General features: G+C 40.1%; 1 protein-coding gene across 4 annotated transcripts in view; it reads right to left on the bottom strand.

Annotated features, from left to right (window-relative positions):
* The window catches only part of COBLL1 (cordon-bleu WH2 repeat protein like 1), a 131,857-nt gene that overhangs the window by 19,302 nt on the left and 90,178 nt on the right, over window positions 1-22,377 (bottom strand). For all 4 annotated transcript variants that reach the window (XM_038750963.1, XM_038750964.1, XM_038750965.1 and 1 more), the window contains exons 3-6: window positions 21,343-21,544; window positions 19,077-19,305; window positions 14,132-14,229; window positions 11,389-11,607 (exon numbers count right to left, since the gene is read on the bottom strand). In XM_038750963.1, the coding sequence (XP_038606891.1) occupies window positions 11,389-11,607; window positions 14,132-14,229; window positions 19,077-19,305; window positions 21,343-21,544 (748 nt within the window). The remainder of the gene's footprint in view (window positions 1-11,388; window positions 11,608-14,131; window positions 14,230-19,076; window positions 19,306-21,342; window positions 21,545-22,377) is intronic.

The following is a 22,377-nucleotide window of genomic DNA, read 5'->3' on the forward strand; positions in this document are numbered from 1 at the left end:
CCTCCTCCTGACATCCCAACTCCTGGTTACCAAGCACCTTAACTTCTCTCTGACTCTCCTATACCCTTAACTAGCAACACTTGACTCCAGCTATGACCTAGATTGGTCTTCTCTTACCATCTTCAAATCTGCTTACCTCCTCCTGTTTTTGAACTATTGGACATGTCATCATCCTATCTGAAATGCTGCCCCTCCCTTACCCCTCAAGCCATATCAACTTCCTACTTCCAAATTTTGCTCTCCTCTTCCACCAAGCAAATTCCACACTCATTGCTCTGGCTCCAGTTTTTGTTATTTTATTTTTTTTTGGTGGTGGGGGGAAAGGGAGCGATTTGTTAAGCATTTACAATATGTCAGGCACTGTTGTAAATGTTGGGATAGATACAAGGTAATCAGACTGGACACAGTCCATGTTCTACATGGGGCTCAGTCTTAATCCCCATTTTATAGATGAGGTAACTGAGGCACAGAGAAGTTAAGTGACTTGTTCAAGGTCACACAGCAGACAAGTGGTGGAGCTGGGATAAGAACCTACAACCTTCTGACTCAGGTCCGTGCTCTAACTAATGGGCCACATTACTTCCCCATGCATTCCGGCATCCCTCATTAACAAGTCTGCACAGCTGTAAATAGCTATTTATATTTCTCGCTCACCCACATACATAAATACATGTAAACTTAAATATATATGTGCACACATATACATATACACGTTTGAGTTCACACGTATTTATATGTATGTGTCCCTCTTCATAGAATTTTAAACACTGAACACGGACTGCATTTCCAATTCGGTAAATCCCACAATACCTAAAAACAGTGCTCTAGACACTGAGAGCCTGAAATTAAATAACTTTTTTAAACAAATGTTGATGGACCAACAAGTTCTGCGCACTCTTCAACCTCATCATTCTTGGACAGAAAAAATAGTCTTGTCTATTTGTAAATCAGTTTCATTCAATTTCACCACTGAAAGTCACCGTTGCAACTTTAAACAAAAAGCATATAATGAGAGCAATTCTAAGGCTGATGATTCAACAAAGTCATCAGGAAAGTATTCACCAATTTAATTCTCTGAGGATATTATATGAAAATAAACTCTATACAGAACACCTAAAAAACGGAATTTATCACTGGCTGCCCTAAGGTTTTTCTTTTACTTAATTATTATTGAAATCTACATGAAAAGATAATGCAGGGGTAATGGTTTAAAGTTCAAGAGGTATATAAAGGTAAATATTTCAAGGGTTCTTTTTACTAGTGAAAAAAGTTCAAGCTACTCCATTATCCCAATGCTGGTCAGTTTTGCCCTTAGGGGAGACTGTACCTCTTACAAGGACTAAAAACAATGAGATTTTATGATCTGTGACAGGGAAACAACCGTGACTCTGTAGGTTGGAAGCAAAGGAATGTAAGGTCAGTGTGACCTCTTGAAGACATGGTGCCACTTTGTAAGTGATCTTTTACAAATCAGACCCAGATTCTACAATTTAAAATTTAACCAAAAAATTTACAACAGAATCAAATTTTTCTTCAAGGAGATTCAACATGGTGAGTTAATGGTCCTCAAATTTCTTAATCCTAACTACATTTTGTTAAGACAAATGGGCAAAAGAAAAAAAAAGGAAGGGAGAAAGAGGATGGATGGAAGCTGTCTATTAACATTGGGAGAAAGCGTTTTGGAAATGGACTTAAGAGATCTGATTCGATCCACCCTAAATACGTATTTTGTTTCTCTTCTCATATTTACACATTTCTATATATGAAGAAACTATCCATAAACACTAGATAGCTACCCTTCAGATTCAAAGTCGACACTACAAGATAGTTTATTAGTGTGTGTGTTTGGCTGAGCAGATCAAAGTGCTACTGACAAATCATTTCTCAATGGGTGCACATTGCTCTTCAGTTGTACTTGTTACTGTTTGAAAATTGACACTGGGGTATCTTTATTAAACAATTCTCTTCTCTTTTCACACTACAAACTGCCTAATCGGCAGAAGAGTTGACAGCAAGTTACAGTGAGTTGGTTGGTTTTAAGAGTACTGAAATGCTTGAGCTGAAGTGTAGTGAAAGAGGAGAACATTTAAGTTGGCGATAGTTGATTGAGTGCCTTAAAGCAGGTGGTCCGGATTTTCTACTCAGTGTGGAGAGGAATGGGCCACAGTGGGAGAATTTCCGCGAGGACTGGGGAGGCGTATGCAGGACGTTTCAGAAAAATTGGTCTGGGCATCAGACTGAAATATGGACTGGGGGAGACTTGACGGCAGGGAGGTCAACAGGGAAGTTGATACAGTATTCAAGTTTGAATATGACACGTGACTGTACCAGTGTAGTAGCAGTGTGGATGGAGAAGGGAAGAATTCTAGAACTGTTGTGGAGGAAGAACAGACAGGATATGGAAAGAGAGGTATCAAAGGTAATCTAACAATTTGGGGAAGTTATAGTATTGTTTCATAGGTAAAAAAATTACATTTCACTCTCTCAAGCACTTAGTATAATGCTCTGTGCAAAGTAAGCACTAAAGAAATACATACTGCTGGAGGAATGTGAGGAGGGGGAGAGGAGAGGAGGTGGCTGTTTGCCCCTTCCCTTCTAGCATTTCGTGCCAGACAGTAGATGCTACTTAAGACTTGATTTAATAGAGTTACTAAATTTTGATTATTAGAATTAAAGTACTTCAGCAAATGGCAGAGCCTAACCTGGGATAGATTTTTGGATTTTAGTTTATTTCTGCCACAGACTTCAGCTCCTCATTTTCAACCTACTCTACATAGTAATAATAATTATGGTATTTGTTAAACGCTTACTATGTGCCAAGCACTGTTCTAAGCGCTGGGGTAGGTACAAGGTAATCAGGTTGTCCCACGTGGGGCTCACAGTCTTAATCCCCATTTTACAGATGAGATAACTGAGGCACAGAGAAGTTAAGTGGCTTGCCCAAGGTCACACAGCAGATAAGTGGCTGAGGCGGAATTAGAACCCACATCCTCTGACACCTAAACCCGTGTTTTTTCCACTAAGCCAACACTGCTTCTCAATTAATAGGAAGACAAAGAGAAGGAGGAAGAGAAATTGGAGGAGGTGGGGAAGAGGAAATGGAGATAAAGGAAGGGGAGGAGATAAAGGAAGGGGATGATTTTCAGTAACTGTGAAAGAAACATCCCACCACTGTTTTAAAATACCATTTTATGGTTCTAGAGCTCTTTCACAGAATAGTTCCTAATTCACCAGATTCATCTTCATATTAAAAACATTAAAGTTCTTACATCTACTCAATATTCCCATCTAGTAATTGATCCAGGCTTCATTTAAATACTACTATATCCTAAAGTTTGTCCAAGTCAAAGTTTTCTAAGAAGCCATAAAGTTTTACAGTAGGTATATCAAGTGAGTGAATGGAATCATATTTTTGGAAGTAGGACAGTTAGGCCCATCATGCCAAGTTGCAAGTGCCATGGCAACCATAAGCCTACTTTTAACTGTTCCTAAGCAATTGCAGAATTGCATGTGAGTGTGTGATATTTTTTCACTGTGAAGGGAAGTGAAAAGGGGACACCCTACTGCATGTGCTGTTTGTCAAATGATTTGGTAGAACACTGAATCCCCAAGTAGGACTCAAAGCTGATTGGTGAGTTATTTTTCTGCCATTCTCTTCACTTAATCTACATCACCAGAAGACTGAAGAAAAAAACATCTGAAAATTTAACACAGTCATTTATCGAGTACTTAATTGTGTGCAGGGCACTTTACTAGCACTTGGGAGAGAACAACATGACCATAAAACAGACACATTTCCTCCCCACAATGAGCTTAACAGACATGCCTAAAAGGGACAATCTTTCACTTTTACTGGCAAACTAAAATCCTTTTCTCAGAATAAAGCTCATGTGATGGTAGTAAGCAGTTCCCCCAGTACAAATTGGGATCTGTACATAAAATAAAATGATTACTGAAATGGATAATGTGCCAGAATTATTTTATGGCACATGGCAAGGTATAGACCCCTATCATTAAGAAATGTACTTTATTAAACTGTAAATTAGGTATTTGCCTCCAAGCTTTTGCATCGTAGAGAGCAAATCACATCTTAATAAGGAGCTGTACTTTTTATACTTTTGGCAACATTCTTTCAGTTAGTGGCCAAAGACATAATGTACCAACCTGAACCAGTCATCAAGCATTATTCAAGCAATCAGTAATAATAATAATAATAATAATAATGACATTTATTAAGCGCTTACTATGTGCCAAGCACTACTCTAAGTGTGTGTGTGGTGGGGGGGGGGGGGGTCATCAGGTTGTCCTACGCGGGGCTCACAGTCTTCATCCCCATTTTACAGATGAGGGAACTGAAGCCCAGTGAAGTCAAGTGGCTTGCCCAGATTCACACAGCTGGCAATTGGCGGAGCCGGGATTTGAACCCATGACCTCTGACGCCAAAGCCGTGCTCTTTCCATTGAGCCATGCTGCTTCTGAGTACTTACTCTCTGTAGAGCACAAACTAAGAGCTTGGGAAAGTATAAAAGTGGTGGTAGACAAAATCCCTGTCCTCAAGGAGTGCATTTCAGGATGAGAAAAACATCATTGCACATATGCAAGCAAATGAGATTCAGCTCCATTTTCAGACTAGGGCTGAGGCACACCCATTGTGCATATGGTGTGTCTAAGATTTTTCAATGCTCATGTCTTTTTCAAGGACTGGCAGTAGCCTGTTATTTCCGGTACTGCTCTCCCATGTGGGTTTTGGCACTGTAGTGGGAAGCAGCCCCCAGGGAAAAAAATTAGGGACTATAAGTGTCTTCAACATGTCCTAAAATTGTTTATCTCATGTTTCCTCAAGGCAACAATCTCCTTCTGAATGAAAACTCAGGTCATCTCAATATTTGGGATGAGTCACATCTTAATTGCAATTCTTTACACTCAAATCCAGGAAATATTTTCCACATTTCCTTAAGGTACACTCTCACCATTAGGCAACTTGCCTTGGCAAATAAAGAACAAACAAGGATGACCAGCCACCTAGCCTAAAGATATATGTTCTTCAATCCCTTTAATCATTTTTGAATGAAAAACGAGGCCAAGTCCAATGTGCCAATGCCTGGCAGAGACTCCGTTAAATGACAGGAGCCAGTTAATTTTGTCATGATGGATTATGAGGTCATTTATATCCAACAACAAAGCTGAAATATTGCATGTTTAAGGATAAACGGTTATGAAATCCTCTACCTTACACTGAATAATGGTTGTCTGATTTCATTTTGATTGCACAGAGGTCATATTCCATTTATGCCAGAGCTCATAGTAGTAGCACATAGTAGTATAGTAGTGCTGGGTCTTTTTGCTGAGAGCTACAGTAGGTTCCAACTGGTACAAGGGCTATGTGTCTGGCTAGACACGGGGATGCTTGTGGTCTTCGAATCTTGTCTTCCCTGAAGTGTCCTGAATAAATAATTCCACTAGACAGTGGAATAAATCCTGATTTATCTGTGTCCCAGAATCCCTTCAGTACAAATGAAAAAGTCCAGTTTCAGCCCTGCCCGTTTACACCATGGTGTCTTGTAGAATCATTACAGAATCAGTTTCTAATCTGACAGCCGTACCAGGGGAATTATCCTAGGATGCACTCATGGCCATTAAGTTACATTTTAAGAAGCCATATATTAACGACTTCACTTGGGGGCAGGGGAAAGAATGGGCCTATCCATGCAAATGTACTTAAAGTATCAATATAAATACATGCAAAAATAGATCTCCCAGCTGTCTTACAGACTGGTTCTACTCGGGCCAATCAATCTCAGGGTCAAAAAAATAGGCTTTCGATATGGTGGGGAGTAAATTGGATGGGTCAGAATGACTGCTCACAGGGGAAAGGAAACCCAATGAATTCTTTGGAGGGGAGTGAGTGGAGGAATCCCTTAACACTCCTCCCTTCTTTGCCTGTCATCACTCCAGTGGGGCTCCAGTTAGAAACCTTAGCCAATTGCCTGGATTCACAGGGAAGTACATCATTTGGACACAAATCCAGCAACTGATGTTCATCTCTGACATATTCAGGGGTACATTAGAGACATGTAAAGCGCTTAGTACAGTGCTCTGCACACAGTAAGCGCTCAATAAATACGATTGATTGATTGATGTAAACTGAGTGTGAAGCTTGGAATCAGGGACATGTCCCTAACTTTCATTTTCCAGAGGGACCATCATCCCAGGTAGGTTACGGAACCCTCCGTGTTCCTGTTCTATAAATTGAGGAGAATCTGACCTGCTTCTCAAGGATTGAAATAGCTACTATTCAAAGGGAAAGTAATGATCCTGTACAACTTCCATTGACTCATTTTACAAGTGATATTGAAAAGTCGTAAGCAGCACTTAAAATCAGTTGTAATCAGAATCCGCACTTACAGTGTACAAAAGAAACTAGGGGGAAGGAAAGTCACCAGAAAAGAAGGTCATGAAAAAAAATTGTCTCTGGACACAACACCCTTACAGAACATTGCCCATTTCTCATTACTAAATGGGAAAGCAAGGACAGTGTTAAGATGGGGAATTGGGGATTCTGACTAGCTTGTCAGAGCAAAGATGTGAGAGTTTGGAGAAGGGGGAAAATAGTTCTTTTGGATTTAGAAATACTGCTGCACTAGACCTAAAGATATATCAAAGGGGTAGAGAGCAAGGTCACAGTTGGAGCAGTGTGTTTTAAAACCCTTTTACTAAAAGTCTGACAGCAGAATTGCAAGGAAGGAATGAGAAGCACAAACCTTCCATTCCCACTACACCCTGAACTGAGAGGGGACTGGCTCTTCAGCCAGTAGTGAAAAAGTCCCAACTCTTTGGGGAAGGGGCTGAGTTCTTCTCAGGGAGAGCTTGAAGAGGAAATTCAGTTTAGCTTCCTGTGCTGTGGGCTTCTGATCATTTCTCGTTTGGGCTCTCACCAAAAGATGAGTTTCACTTAGTAATGTACTTGTCTCTGCTTAAGTTATCAACTGAATTCTGCTATAGTTTCTAATCATGCATGCTCCTTAGATCACTCTGAATTTCGCGTGGTCTGTACTTTAGTCTTAATTGGTGTTATATAGTTTAACACCCTCATCTCAAACCCGGAAGCAAAAATGTTCCTAATACAAAGGTCTTGAGGAAGAGGTCTTGTTTCAATCATATCTTCCTGAAGAGATTTGGGGGGTAATTTACTTCATAAAATGGGTTATTGTTCAGTTCTCATCAGTTTCATTAACATTTTAATAAGGCAAGAGCTCAGGAACCACTACATTTGCCAACCCATCAGGCTAGAAACAACAAACCAACATGTTAGGTCATCTGTGAGGGCACTTGGGGAACTACCCAAGGGGAGAAAGCACAAACCCAAAACCAAGGATGCCCGGGGAAGCCATCTTTCTGTGAACTTCTATGGTGCCTGGTGTATATGATTTCTCTTACATTTATAATTCGTTAACAAGACAAAAGGAGCAATTGAATGAATGAGTCAAGCTGGTGAAGAAAAGAAGCAATATTAGTAAATGCTTGAAATTTTAGCAGCCCTGTAGATTTTTTTGCAGCTATTCACAAGGATGAACTGTAATAGAATATCAATTCTAGAGGGGCCTTAAATTAACTAGATCAGAATTCTGACTCCAGGCAGGTGAACGACCAAACCATCTTCCTTATAGATTCCAAGAATTGAGACTCTCAATATCCCTTAGCAGCTCATGCCAGTGCTCAAGATCTTGCTTTTGCCCCAGCAAAAATCCCTCCAGCATTTGATTTAGGACCATTTCCTCTAGTTTGGTCCTCTGTGCCACTATGCACAACTACCAAAGAGCCACTTTATAAGTCAGGGACAAGTTTTTCTCTGCCCATACCCTTGGAAAAGATATCTCATTTGGCTATCAAAAAGGGCCTCACCTCTAGAAGAAAGGGTCCTCCTGGGGCAATGCTAACAGACGGCCTACTCTCCCTGCTGTAATAGTATTGGAGTATCAACAATTTCACCTGTAATTAGAGGAAGAACACTAAAAGAATGAAAGTGGGACACTAGCTCACTCTAGCTAGGACAGACTGGAACAAACTGGAGCTTGGTGGGGTTCTACTGAACTTCTGATACCCAGGCCTGAAATAGGTCTCCAGAAAAAGACTATGAAAAGAATCCCAAGGAGTCAAGACAAAGTCAAAGGCTTAAGCATGGCCATGTTAGACAAACGCCACACCTGTTCCCTGACGCGTCTCTGCCTTCCAGAAAAGACAAATACATAATAGATTTCTTTTAAAATGCAAGTCAAAATCCACCAACTTCCTTCAATACTGTCCACTTAGAGAACTTTTTTTTCCCCTAAGACGAAACTTCTGAAGAAAAATAGAATTGCTGAACCTCTGTTAAACAGCGCCCTCTTGTGGTCTATTTGTACGCTGGAATGGAAAAATAATCTGAGAAGATAATGAGACTAATGGTGCAGCTGAAAAAATCTTTGCTTATGGACTTGGAATCAAATTATCCTGTCAAGTGTGTTCGCCACTCTGTGTCACATTTCATCTTGTTCAGCATTCCAGTAGTTTAATTCATTAAAATGAAGCTTTTAATTCCAGAGTCAAAGCAAGTATGAAATACAGATATGCAGCATGCAGATTTATGCTGACACTGTTTGCCTCGATCTTTAATTGGAATCAAGCGATGAGGCTGAAATGCGCCGCAATAGTCACCAACATATTTACTTGCTCCGCTGAATTTGCTGGATGTATGCATTTGGCTACATAAACAATTTTAAGGCAAGAGTCAATTTCATTAAATGCATTAGAAGATTTTCCATGTAATTTTAGTTGAACACCCTTGAGATTTTCAAAATGTATTTGTGAAAATTATTGCTTTGTCTTTTTTTAACAACTTGACCATCTGGACGATAAGGCTGCTTAGAATACGGACACATCCCCTTAATCTGTCAGTCAGTCAGTGGTATTTATTGAGCGTTTACTGTACGCAGAGCATTGAACTAAATGCTTGGGAAAGTACCATACTGTCCACAACAAGTTTATTATGGGCCAAGCACTGAACTAAGCACTGGTATAGACAGAAGATAATCAGGTCCCACATGGGATCTCACAGTATGAATAGGAGGGAGAACTGGTATTGAAGCCCCATTTTACAGTTGAGGGAACACACACGCAGAAGTCAAGTGACATGCCCAAGGTCACACAGCAGAAGATTGGCAGAGCTGCCTCCTGTGTTAAAGATAAACCCACAAATTCCTGTGTTGTCACATTTTGCAAGCAGTTAAAATAAAAACCTTTGTCAAATGGATCATTTGGGAAAATTCTAAGTTCAAGCGGTACAAAAGATGTTGCCATATCAGGTGAATATTAAAAAACGGTACTCTGCCATGATCCCCCTGAATAAAAATTTACTTTGGGTTATTTTTCATGTGTCATCTCCAACTATGAAGGACAACCACATATGCATGACTATGCTAAAGTTCTACAATACATTTCAAATTCTTCAAGATTAACTTCTTCCAGGAAGTCTTATACAAACTTCCCGAGGCAACTGAAGGAGATCCCAAGCTTCTCAATGTTGTAGCCCAAATCATTTGTAGATATCTGGATTAGAAAAATCCATCTACCTGCCCAATTCATAGTTCAACTCCACTAGGCAATGCCTTATTCTTTGCTCTTTATAATACCAGTTCATTGTTGTGTCTCAGTCTAGAGCAATGATGATATCATACGTTTCAGGCCATTCACATTTTTAAACAGGCTTCTTAAAATGTTATTTTGTGACATAAAATTTTGAAAATGTAATAGTCTCAAGCTCGAGAACCAACTACTTGCATTTCAGTGTACAAACTCCTAAGAAGACAAAAATCTAGGATTTAGAATTAATTACAAGTCACTACTAAATTGAGGCAATTTCTTGTAATCATTCCCACACATAAAATACATCTTCCATTAAAACAATAAGCCCTCAGACTTCTTTGAATCTAAGCAGTTTTACACATTCAATTTGATTTCATGCAAAAATACTACATGCACTCAAATGAGGCAGCCCAGTGGCTTCTGTGAAAATAAATTTGTGGCATCAGTGAATCAACCAGGTATGAACAGCAATGATAATGATGATGGCATTTGTTAAGTGCTTACTATGTGCAAAGCACTATTCTAAGCACAGAGGAGGTTATAAGGTGATCAGGTTGTCCCACTGGGGGCTCACAGTCTTGATCCCCATTTTACAGATGAGGTAACTGAGGCACTGAGAAGTTAAGTGACTTGCCCAAAGTCACACAGCTGACAATTGGAGGAGCCAGAATTTGAACCCATGACCTCTGACTCCAAAGCCCATGCTCTTTCCACTGAATCTGCAAAGGAATATTCTGGCAAAGCAGCATTCCCAGGAAGGACATTCAGGAAGATCACCAGGCTACTTGTTAGACTCGCTGCAGAATTTTTCTTTAAAAATGACTGTGGTGAAGCAATCACACCTCAAGAAGAATAACGAGAAAAGATGGTTCCACCATGAGCTTTAGGATACAAATACTAACTTAATCTTGGTATCAATATGCTCATGAGCTGGTCCAAAAATAGTAGGTTACATCTCAGCTTCCACCCTCTTTTCATCAAAATCAATCACAATCAGTTCTCCTAAAACGTGGAAAATGCATTCTTGCATGTAGACTCCACATTAAGGAAAACTCACCTAGTATTACTCATAATGTATCCAAACAGATGGGCATTTTCTAATCCCTTAAAAATATAGCAGACAGAACGTGTTACGTTATGGCCAAACATGTCCACGTTCATCTTTAGGACAATTTTTGATCAATCCCATTGTACTTACGTACATATCGTGATTTAGTTATATTAGTGTCTGTCTCCCCCTCTACACCGTAAGCTCGGTATGCTCAAGGAATGTGTCTACCATCCCCGTTGTAGGTACTCTCCCAAGCACTTAGGAAAGTTTTCTGCACACAGTAAGCACTTAGTACATATCACTGTCTTCTAGACTGTGAGTCCACTGTTGGAATGAATGAATGAATGACCAATTGATCTATCAGTGTCTAGGTCAAGAACAAAGAAGGACCTTAATCAATATTCAATTCGATGAACGCTATTTACTTAGCCTCAGCCAAAAAGATGAGGAAAATGTAGAATGCAAATAATTTAACAGAAGTACTGCCAGCCAGAGTAAATAATTCCAATTTTAACAAGCACCAAAATACAGAAAAGCAGCTTGGATTCTCACAGTGCATATACTGAATGCATCTTTGCTACCATCAATGAAAGGGAAAGCTTCTTAGTCCCCCAGTTCTCTTCCTCAGCATATTCCGCTTTCACTACATTGTCAGTGATACTAAGGAGAAGAGAAAAGTTACTGGGGAAAAACAACAACAACAACAACCCACTTACCGTATTTGTTTCATCAACGCTGACAGATTTCACAATGAAGGCTGCTGGTCTTTCTTGAGGGGCACTTTCAGAGGCAGACATGGGAGGGAGAGGAGCCCGTCTCTTCTTAGGCATGTCAGATGGTAGCGTGTTTGAAACAAACGGTTTGGAAATGGTATTCGACCTCATAAAAGTTGGCCTAGGTTTACTGATCAGTGGAGTTGCTGGGGCGCTTGCAGTCTGGTGAAATATAAAAAGAAGAAACTAGGATACTAATGAAATCCAGAAGAATGCAATCTTGTTGTTATGGTATTTGTTAAACACTTACTATGTGCCAGACACTGTATTAAGCACTGCAGCAAATACAAGTTAATCAGGTCGGACACAGTAACTGTCCCCCATGGGGCTCACAGTCTTAATCCGCATTTTACAGATGAGGTAACTGAGGCCCAAAGAAGATAATAATAATAATAATTGTGGTATTTGTTAAGCGCTTTCTATGTGCCAGGAACTGTACTAAGCGCTGGGGTAGATACAAGCAAATCAGGTTGGACACAGTCCCTTATCCCACATGGGACTCACAGTCTCAATACCCATTTTACAGATGAGATCACTGAGGCCCAGAGAAATGAAGTGACTTGCCCAAGGTCACATAGCAGACAAGTGTCAGAGCCGGAATTAGGGCCCATGACTTTCTGACACTCAGGCCTGTGCTCTATCCACTACACCATGCTGCTTCTCGTGAAGTGACATGACATGAAGTGACATGCCCAAGGTCACACAGCAGAGAAGTGGCAGAGCTGGGATTAGAACTCAGGACCTTCTTACTTCCAGGCCTAGTCTCTATCCACTAGGCCACACGGCTTCTCAAATGCAAAATGCAATTTTGCTAGTCCTAGGTATTCGGCTTTTCCCCTTATTTGTGATGTATTTTAATATCTGTTTCCCCCACTAGCTTGCAAGTTCCTTGAGGAAAGTGAATGCGTCTTCCAATTCTGGCTTCCCCCAGTACACTCCATACAACAAATGCTCAATTAATGCCATTGTTTGATTGATAGATAAATACATTTAAAATACAGCTACATATCATAGCTAGCTATGCATCAGCCAGGATTGGTTGTCGTGTAGGTGGGGTTACCATCCCAACCCGAGGTACCATCCATCACTGTAAGGGACAAGGGGTCAGAACAAACTGGCCATTCATTCATTCATTCATTCAATCATATTTATTGAGCGCTAACTGTGTGCAGAGCACTGTACTAAGCGCTTGGGAAGTACAAGTTGGCAACATACAGAGACGGTCCCTACCCAACAGCGGGCTCACAGTCTAGAAGGGGGAGACAGACAACAGAACAAAACATGTGGACGGGTGTCAAGTCATCAGAATAAATAGAAGTAAAGGTAGATGCACATCATTGACAAAATAAATAGAATAGTAAATATGTACAAGTAAAATAAATAGAGTAATAAACCTGTACAAACATATATACAGGTGCTGTGGGGAGGGGAAGGAGGTAGGGTGGGGAGAATGGGGAGGGGGAGAGGAAAAAGGGGGCTCAGTCTGGGAAGGCCTTCTGGAGGAGGTGAGCTCTCAGTAGGACTTTGAAGGGAAGAAGAGAGCTAGCTTGGCAGATGTGCAGAGGGAGGGCATCCAGGCCAGGGGGAGGACGTGGGCTGGGGGTCGACGCCGGGACAGGAGAGAACGAGGCACAGTGAGGAGGTTGGCGGCAAAGGAGCGGAGGGTGCGGGCTGGGCTGTAGAAGGAGAGAAGGGAGCTGAGGTAGGAGGGGGCGAGGTGATGGACAGCCCTGAAGCCGAGAGTGACGGGTTTTTGCTTGATGCGTAGGTTGACTGGTAGCCACTGGAGATTTTTGAGGAGGGGAGTAACATGCCCAGAGCGTTTCTGCACAGAGATGATCCGGGCAGCAGCGTGAAGTATACACTGAAGTGGGGAGAGACAGGAGGATGGGAGATCAGAGAGGAGGCTGATGCACTAATCCAATCGGGATAGGATGAGAGATTGAAACAGCAAGGTAGTGGTTTGGATGGAGAGGAAATGGCAGATCTTGGCGATGTTGCAGAGGTGAGACTGGCAGGTTTTGGTGACGGCTTTCCCAACTGAAGGGTAGGGAATGCTGGGAAGCTGCATCAGTTTGGAAGCAAAGGTTGGGGATGGCCAGAACTGCTCATCTACCTATACCCTTTATCCTTGCATTTTCGGTTGCTTCTACTGTCTGCAATTCATTTATCTTTTCTAATAACAATAACTATGGTATTTAAGTGCTTACAATCTGCCGGGCACTGTACTAAGCACTGGGGTGAATACAAACAAATCAGATTGGACATAGTCCCTGCATGAGGCTCACAGTCTCAATCCTCATTTCACTGAGGAGGTAACCGAGGCACAGAGAAGCTGAGTGACTTGCCCAAGACCACAGAGCAGACATGACAGAGCCGGAATTAGAAAGCATGACTTTCTGGTTCCCAGGCCCCTGCTCTATCCACTATGCCATACTGCTTTTCTGAATGTTTGTCCTTCACCCCCTGAAATGTGAGCTCCTTTGGGACAGGGACCATGTCTAATTGTTATCTTATATTCACCCCAGTGCTTTGCACATAGCAAGCACTTAATAAATAACAAATATACAATTGCAATAAATACTGTAACGAACATACAATTATGATAAACACTATAACTAAAATACAATTACAATAAATACTATAACGAATATACAATTACATGGAAAAAGGAAAAAATCCATACCTGTTCTCGCTTTTTTTTACTGCGCTGGAAAAAGCTAAAAAACCGTTTATTTTCTTTTTCCTTCAGAATATCTAGATTTGGGGATATCTGGCAGGACTCTAAATGAAAAAAAATACATGTTTTTACATTGATGAAAGCCTCCTGAGGATTCCTTTTTAACCACTATACCCTTAAAAACATACAGATGCATGTATCCGATACTAACCACCAACACTCAAGGGTAAAGGGAAACAGCATGGCTTAGTGGAAAGAGTACAGGCTTGGGAGCCAGAGGTCATGGGTTCCAATCCTGACTCTGCCACTTATCAGCTGTGAGACTTTGGACAAATCACTTAACTTCTCTGTGCCTCAGTTTACTTCACCTGTAAAATGGGGATTAAGACTGTGAGCCCCACATGGGACAACCTGATTACCTTGCATCTCACCCAGTGCTAAGAACAGTGCTTGGCACATAGTAAGCGTTTAACAAACACCTTCATCATTATCATCAAAAAGGTATTCTTAATGGCTAGCCACTTGTAAAATGCCATGAAGCACTTTCACTACATTACTGTACATTACTGTACATTTCTTGCCCTCCCTATATGTCAAACCACCACTCACCATACTAAAAGCCATATTAAAATCACATCTCGTCCAAGAGGCTTCCCTGATCAAGTTCTTTTTCCCCTGACTCTGTCCGCTTATTTTTTTAATCTATTCATCTTTTAATAATTTTTTAATCTATTTATCTAATCTATCTACTATTTGTCAACAATTTGTGTCTCCTGGCTTCTCTTCAAAAGCAGGGATTATATGTGTAACTGGAACTCTACATGCCCTACCCAAAACTCTCTTTAATCCTCTAGCCTGCTCACCACAGGACTCCTGTTCAGGAAGTACAGGAGAGCGGAGAGCAACTTCAGAGCAGTGGCCGGAAAATGGTACAAGTGGCATCAGTTACAACACCAATATGCATCTCTCTGGGAGCCTGGCATTCATTTAATTGTATTTATTGAGTGCTTACGGTGTGCAGAGCACTGTACTAAGCGCTTGGCAGGTACATTACTTCTCCCTCTGGATTAACTCCACAGAATATCCACCCTTGTCTTATGCTCTCAAGTCATCTCCAACCCATAGCGACTGCCTATGAATCAATCGTTAGTATTTACGGAACACCTTCCATACTCAGCACACTGTACTAAGCATATAAACGAGTACAATACAATTAGTAGACAAGATTTCTGTCCTTAAAGAATTTCTCATCTGGCAGGAGAGGCAGACCCTAAAATAAGTTACAGATGAAAATAGCCCTCTCTGATATGGACCACATTGGGCTGTACGGAGAATCAAGAGTGAAACAGCCACTGAGACAGAAGCCACATTAATCTGGTGAATGAAACTGCACCTTTCTGCTAACTGGTGCTCCCTGGGGACCACTACTCCATGCCAAATGGCAAATGTTATTAACACTTCCCGCTAACACTTAAGTTGGGGAGAGGGTTTGAAGAGTAGTAGCTCCTTTCCTTCCACCTTTACTATCCTAACAGGCTCTGAGTGCCTTCTTGGCTCAGAGCCAGTTAGAATGGCAAGTCAAAAGTGATTTCAAAATTCCAAATTCCACAAGTCACTCGATCAATCAATCAATCGATCATATTTTTTGAGTGCTTACTGTGTGCAGAGCACCATACTAAGCTCTTGGGAGAATATAACACAATAATATAACACATTCTCTACCCACAATGAGCTTACGGTCTAGAGGGACCCTGACATGATTTGAAGACATAACTTTCTGATCTGGAGTCAGACACGCTACCACTGCACTTCGAGGCCCACTGAAAGTTTCCCAGCACCCATCAAGCCAATCTGGACATTCCAAGTCACATCCTTTGTAGCCAAAGGAGAGGTGATGACCAAGTGAATATGGCAAATTTGAATGCTTGTTGGTTGGCCAAGAAACCCTTTAGCAGGGTGGGATGATACACAATATTCAGGACATGGAAGGAGCATGGCCTAGTGGATAGAACATGGGCCTGGGAGTAGAAAGAACCTGGGTTCTAATCTCAGCTCTGTCTGCTGTGTGACCCTGGGCAAGTTACCTCACTTCTCTGTGCCTTGGTTCCCTCGTCTGTAAAATGGGAATTAAGATTGTGAGCCCTACGTGGGACAGAGATTGTGTCCAACCTGATTAGCTTGTACCTACCCAAGCGCTTAGTACAGTGTCTGCCACATAGTAAGTGCTTAACAAATACCACAATTATTATCATTATTATTATTATTATTATTATTATTATGACATCTCCATGTTATTTTGATGATGTGGGTGCACAAGCAAATCCCATTAATTGGGAAAGATTTAGAATCAAGGTTTTTCCATGGACTTTTCCAGAGAAAGAAATAAAGGGATCCCTCAAGGAGAGAGCCAGAAGTCACAAAGTCCTTGCCAGGGCTCCTCTGAAGAGTCACACTTGACAGAGAAACCCTTCCCACAATTTACAGACTTTTTTAGGCACGCTGGGCTCACGTGCTAACACCAGGCTTAGCATTCAGGACAAAGATGATTTCTAGAGAATGTGCTGTGGGAAAATGACATTTACCTATACTAACTAAAACATGTTTGAGCATTTTCCAGCTCTGAAAATGTGGTTCCTCAATCCATCTTAATTTGGAAAATCACTACTAACAGTATTCCTTATTGTTTGCAAGAAGAGAATGCCAACCTGACCACTATTCAAATTAAGCTTATTGTTCTCAAGGACCCTATCATTTCTCTCAGGATTACTAGTTCTGATTGTCCCTGGGATGAATCTACAGGGAAGAAAGGGAGATGGGTGGAAAAAGTTAGAAGGGTAAAGAAAAGAAAGGCAAAAATAATCAACCATTTCAGACTTGTAATAGTACTGCTTACACTTAGTTGCATTTTTTGTGCTTCTTTAGGGGATTTGTATTTAAGGGCTCCAGATGCTATTAAAGGTGTCATTCTTGTGACCATAGTTTTCTTTTCGTTTTTATCTTGTGGCCAGTGTGGCTTAATGGAAAGAGCAGGGGCTTGGGAGTCAGAGGTTGTGGGTTCTAATCCCAACTCTGCCCCTTGTCAGCTGTGTGACTTTGGGAAAGTCACTTAACTTCTCTGTGCCTTACTTACCTCATCTGTAAAATGGGGATGGAGACTGTGAGCCCCACGTGGGACAACCTGATTACCTTGTATCTACCCCAGCGGTTAGAACAGTGCTTGGCACGTAGTAAGCACCTTAACAAATACCTACTTTATTATTATTATTTAAAAAGTTCATAGGCAGGTTTTAATCCTCTAAAGGTATTGAATTCCTTCCCTACAGGGTTTCTTGAAAAGTTCCTCAGTCCATTAACATTAATCATCTCATTTTATTCTCATAACATCCTGTAGGCTGGGGAGGTACAGGTATCCCATTGGCAAATTAGGAAATGGAGGCAGAAAGGTACTGCGGTAAATACTGAGCTAGAACCCAGGTCTTTTGATCAAGACTCACAGAGTGGAAAGCGGCAAGATAATTTACTTATAAACTTTTGTTTCTGTTTTCCTGTGATATAGCCCTTAAAAAGGCACTCTTTGCTAAATTAAAATCCCCAACACCCCCAGTTTACCAGCTAGAAGTACTATCTTTTGTACAAATAAGTTATGAAAACTCAGCATGCGTCCTGAAACATGAAAGAACTTTCAATTTTTCCCACAATCAATAAATGGGAATGTTATGGTGTGAGCCAGCTTGGGTAAGCACTCTGGGTTATGTCACTGTCCAGATCCACAAGCCTCATGCTGTAACAATGACAAATTGAAGTCGCTAACAGAAGTGGTTACAACGTAGGATGGGACAAAGGGTAAAATAGCTGTAATAGCAGGATTTCTTCAAGTACAAAACCTGACTGTCTGAAAGAAAAAGCTGTAGATTACATATTAAAATCACCTCAGAGTAAAGTGTTTAAGACTTTTAAAAGCAAGGCATGTAGGTAACTAGCTCTTATGCAAGGCCTATTTTCCACAAATTTAAACACAAAATGACACTCACTAAGTATAAACAGTATCATTATGGGGTTATGGACAGATTTCCTGACGTGAACAAATACAAGGTTGAGCTAGCCAAACCAGCATGGTCTGAAAATCTGAGACAATGAAATTGTTTTCCAGTTAGTAAAGATGTATTCAATTTTTTAATTTAGCATAGCTCGTATTTTTAAAAATGTTATTTATTTGGCAAACTGGCTTATCCTGCACTTCTACGGTGATAAGACAATTTATGATAAAATTGCTCAACTAAATGATGTAAACAGTACTCTTGACTTAGGGACAAGAAAGTTTCAAGATTGAGGAAAATCATATTAACTGACAGGCAAAAACCTATGAAATGATAGAACACATCTTGCGGCTAAAGTTTCTCTTCAACATGCTCCCTGACGTTCCTTTTCTCCCACAATAACTGCAGGCCACTTTAATAAAATATATTAAGAATTTGAAAATAGTCACAATTCACCCAATAATAAAAGTATTGTGGTATAGTGGAAAGAGCATGGATTTTTGAGTCCAGGACCTGAGTTCTAATCTCAATTTCAATACTGTGAAATTTTAGGCAAGTCACTTACCTTCCTCTGCCTAAAAAAATGGTTATAAGAGACCTATTTTCTCTCCCCCATATACTGTGAACCACATATGGTACAGGGACTGTGTATGATCTGATTATCTTGTATCTACTTCAGCATTTGGCATAGAGTAAGCATTTTCCTTTAGACTGCAAACTTGTATCACTAGATTGAAAATTCCTTAAGTGCAATACAACTTGATTGTACTGTATTCTCCTATGGGCTTGTTGCAGTGCTCTGCAACCAGTAAGCGCTCAATAAATATGACTGATTGATTGATTGACTGATTGACAATTATGACAATTATTGCTACTGCATCTCCTGTTGAATGAAACAAAAGCAGAAATCTTACCTCCGCTGACATCCATTGCATAAAGTTCCCGTAGCCCAAGGTCATTAAGGGACTTTGTCAGGTCAAGAGGCTCCTGAGACTGATAGTCTCTCAATAATATAGTGTGGGAAGGATCAAACTCGCATTTATTACAAATAATTGGGGCAAGTTCTTGAAGTGATGCGTGTGGACTAACTCTCACTATTGTCTTCTGTGTCTTCTTGTAATTGATTACCATTCGTACAGTTTGCTGAAATACAACATAGTGATAAAAAGCAAGAATTATTGGTCCTTAGAGATTATCACCAATTGTAACAGCATGAAATTGAGTGTCCCCATTGCTGCCCAAAGCAGATGTTCATGCCAATAAGTGAAGCGATTCCGCCAAACCAACCACTATCACTTACTATTTTCACTACCAAGTCTAAGAGGTAAAGAATATGATATATAAGGGAAGTGGAAAGAGATTAGTGCAGAGAATGGGGACTTGCAATACTAATAATACTCTAGACTAAATTAATGGCACTTATGCATTAGGGAATGAAATATATTTACATTCTTCAGTGGTTAAAATGCCTTCCTAATTCATCCCTTTTCGCCCTCAAAATTCTTGAAAACTAAACACCTAACAGGCATGACATGGAACTATAAACCTTTCCACCCATTCAGTTTCTCCCATTTTCCTAAGAATGTGTCAGTCTACAATGATACCATATTAAAGTTTTGAAAGCCACCCCACAACCTCATGATATAGTAAAACTCCAACTCTCCACCCTGTCAGAAGAACAGTACAGACATGAAATCTACCCGTTTGTACAGTAATCTCTGAGTATGATGAGGGCACTTACTGCTCAATAACAATAATGGAACTGGAGAAAGGATCCTCTATATTTGTTTTTTTAAAAAATCAAGTGCCCCAATTTCTTTAAAAATAGAAAGTGATCAGGAGTCATATAATTGACATGAATAACTAAACCTGAAGAAAAAGAGATCTGAGTGTTTCATAAAGAGATAAATGGTTAAAGTAGCTTTGGATGTGGCTGAACATTTTTTGTTTTGCCCAGTTCTCTGTCTCCCTCCTTTTAAGGGTTCAGGCTTCACTTGCCCAAAGAATAAAAAGTTCTGAAGAGCACACCTGATGACTGAAGTTTGAATTTACTCTCCCAAGTGCTTAGTACAGTGTTCAGCACACAGTAAGCACTCAAAAAATGCAACTGGATGAATGAATAAAAGGAAAAAAAAGTGAATTCAGATGTTTTCGTGCAGCACAAGTAACAAGCAATTTACTGGCACCAGATTTGGAATTTCCAAGTGCAGAATGACTGTTTTCTGGCTGAGCACAACTAATTCAATAAGAGTTTTTCAAGGGCATTTATTCATTCATTCAATTGTATTTATTGAGTGCTTACTGCGTGCAGAGCACTGTACTAAGTGCTTGGGAAGTACAAGTCAGCAACATATAGAGATGGTCCCTACCTTTCATTAATAGGCTATAAAACATTCATGTCAAATATGACTGCACTAAAATATTAAGACAATAAAGTAACTTCTACAGCTAGTGAGCATGTTTTGGATTCTACTGTCTTCTATTGTGTTCAGGTCTTTTATTGCAATTATCTGGACCACACGGTTTTTGTTTTAAGGGACTAGTACATTGCACTGCGCCAAAGAGGCGTTCAATAAATGTAACTACTTCTATTATTCAATCATTCATTCAATTGTATTTACTGAGTGCTTACTGTGTGCAGAGCACTGTACTAAGCGCTTGGGAAGTACAAGTTGGCAACATATAGAGACGGTCCCTACCCAACAGTGGGCTCACAGTCTAGAAGTCTATTACAATTTAAGTAGACTCCAGTTCATAACAGAAAGCACATCATCATCATCAATCGTATTTATTGAGCACTTACTATGTGCAGAGCACTGTACTAAGCGCTTGGGAAGTACAAATTGGCAACATATAGAGACAGTCCCTACCCAACAGTGGGCTCACAGTCTAAAAGGGGGAGACGAGAGAACAAAACCAAACATACTAACAAAACAAAATAAATAGGATAGATATGTACAAGTAAAATAAATAAATAAATAAATAAATAGAGTAATAAATATGTACAAACATATATACATATATATATATATACACATATATACAGGTGCTGTGGGGAAGGGAAGGAGGTAAGATAGGGGATGGAGAGGGGGACGAGGGGGAGAGGAAGGAAGAGGTTCATTATTCACAATATTACATTTTTCAGCATCTTGACAATAAGAACTGGGGTGGAATTCTTACCTCCGGTACTAAAGGTGTAGGTTTCTTCTTATCCAGATTTTTGGGCTTTAAAATCACCCTCTCGACTTCTAGCATTCCAATTGGTGTATTGGGTTTAAATTTAACTGGATTATTTTCAGGTGACATCAGGTCAATGGTGTAGCTTGATGGGTTTAAATGATATTGTGCACAGAGGAAAATGAACAAGTCCATCATTGGCTTCCTGAAAAATAAAAATAACTATGATTTCACAAAGCCATCAGACATCATGAAACTAAATCTTTGAAAATCGCCATCTGAAGAACACAATTTGTTGGTTCAAATATGTTGTTATTTTTAACATTCGCACACCAGAGAAAGATAGAATTATGAAGCATTAAAGCTCAGAGATCCAGAGTGGAAACATTTTGAAGTTCTGTTTTCTCTCTTAAAATTACCACTTCTTCATGTAATGCACTGAGTATTTACTGTCATTTAGATACTTAAAATAATCTTTTATGGTTCCTCTGAAGATGAAATTCAGGACTGTTTCGTTTCATTCAAAGGGATTGATCTGATGTAAGATGGCTGAAACCTAGTTCTTTGGGTCGCAAAGTAAACTATGTCCCAATTAGATACACCTTGTGAATCTTGGCTTTTAAGATGACACTTTTCCTATATTTGACAACTGTAACAAAAAAAGTGTTAGATGGAGCAAAGTCTGGGAAGCCCATATTTAATAAGTGCGGTACAGCTATAAAAGGATAGAGCATGACTCCATTTGGCAGCCAACTGGATAGATGTCTATTGTTACAGGGAGCTTTTCATAGTCACACCTGTAGTACTGTGATGGTTTCCTCCTTCTCTCTAGAAATGTGCCATTATGAAAACTCTAAATCTCATTGTGGAAAAAAAAATCATTTGCCTCTGTCTTCCCTCTAATGTATAGGCTTACATAATCTCTGCCAGAAAAGCACTATAAAATCTAAGAAGATGAACAAGAGTTATTACCTTTAGATGCTCTCGGCTCCTCATTTTTGTTTCTTCACACTCTCCCTACCATATTTCATGATCACA

The sequence above is a fragment of the Tachyglossus aculeatus genome, chromosome 9 (assembly GCF_015852505.1).
Source record: "Tachyglossus aculeatus isolate mTacAcu1 chromosome 9, mTacAcu1.pri, whole genome shotgun sequence".
In the NCBI taxonomy this organism is placed as follows: Eukaryota; Metazoa; Chordata; class Mammalia; order Monotremata; family Tachyglossidae; genus Tachyglossus; species Tachyglossus aculeatus.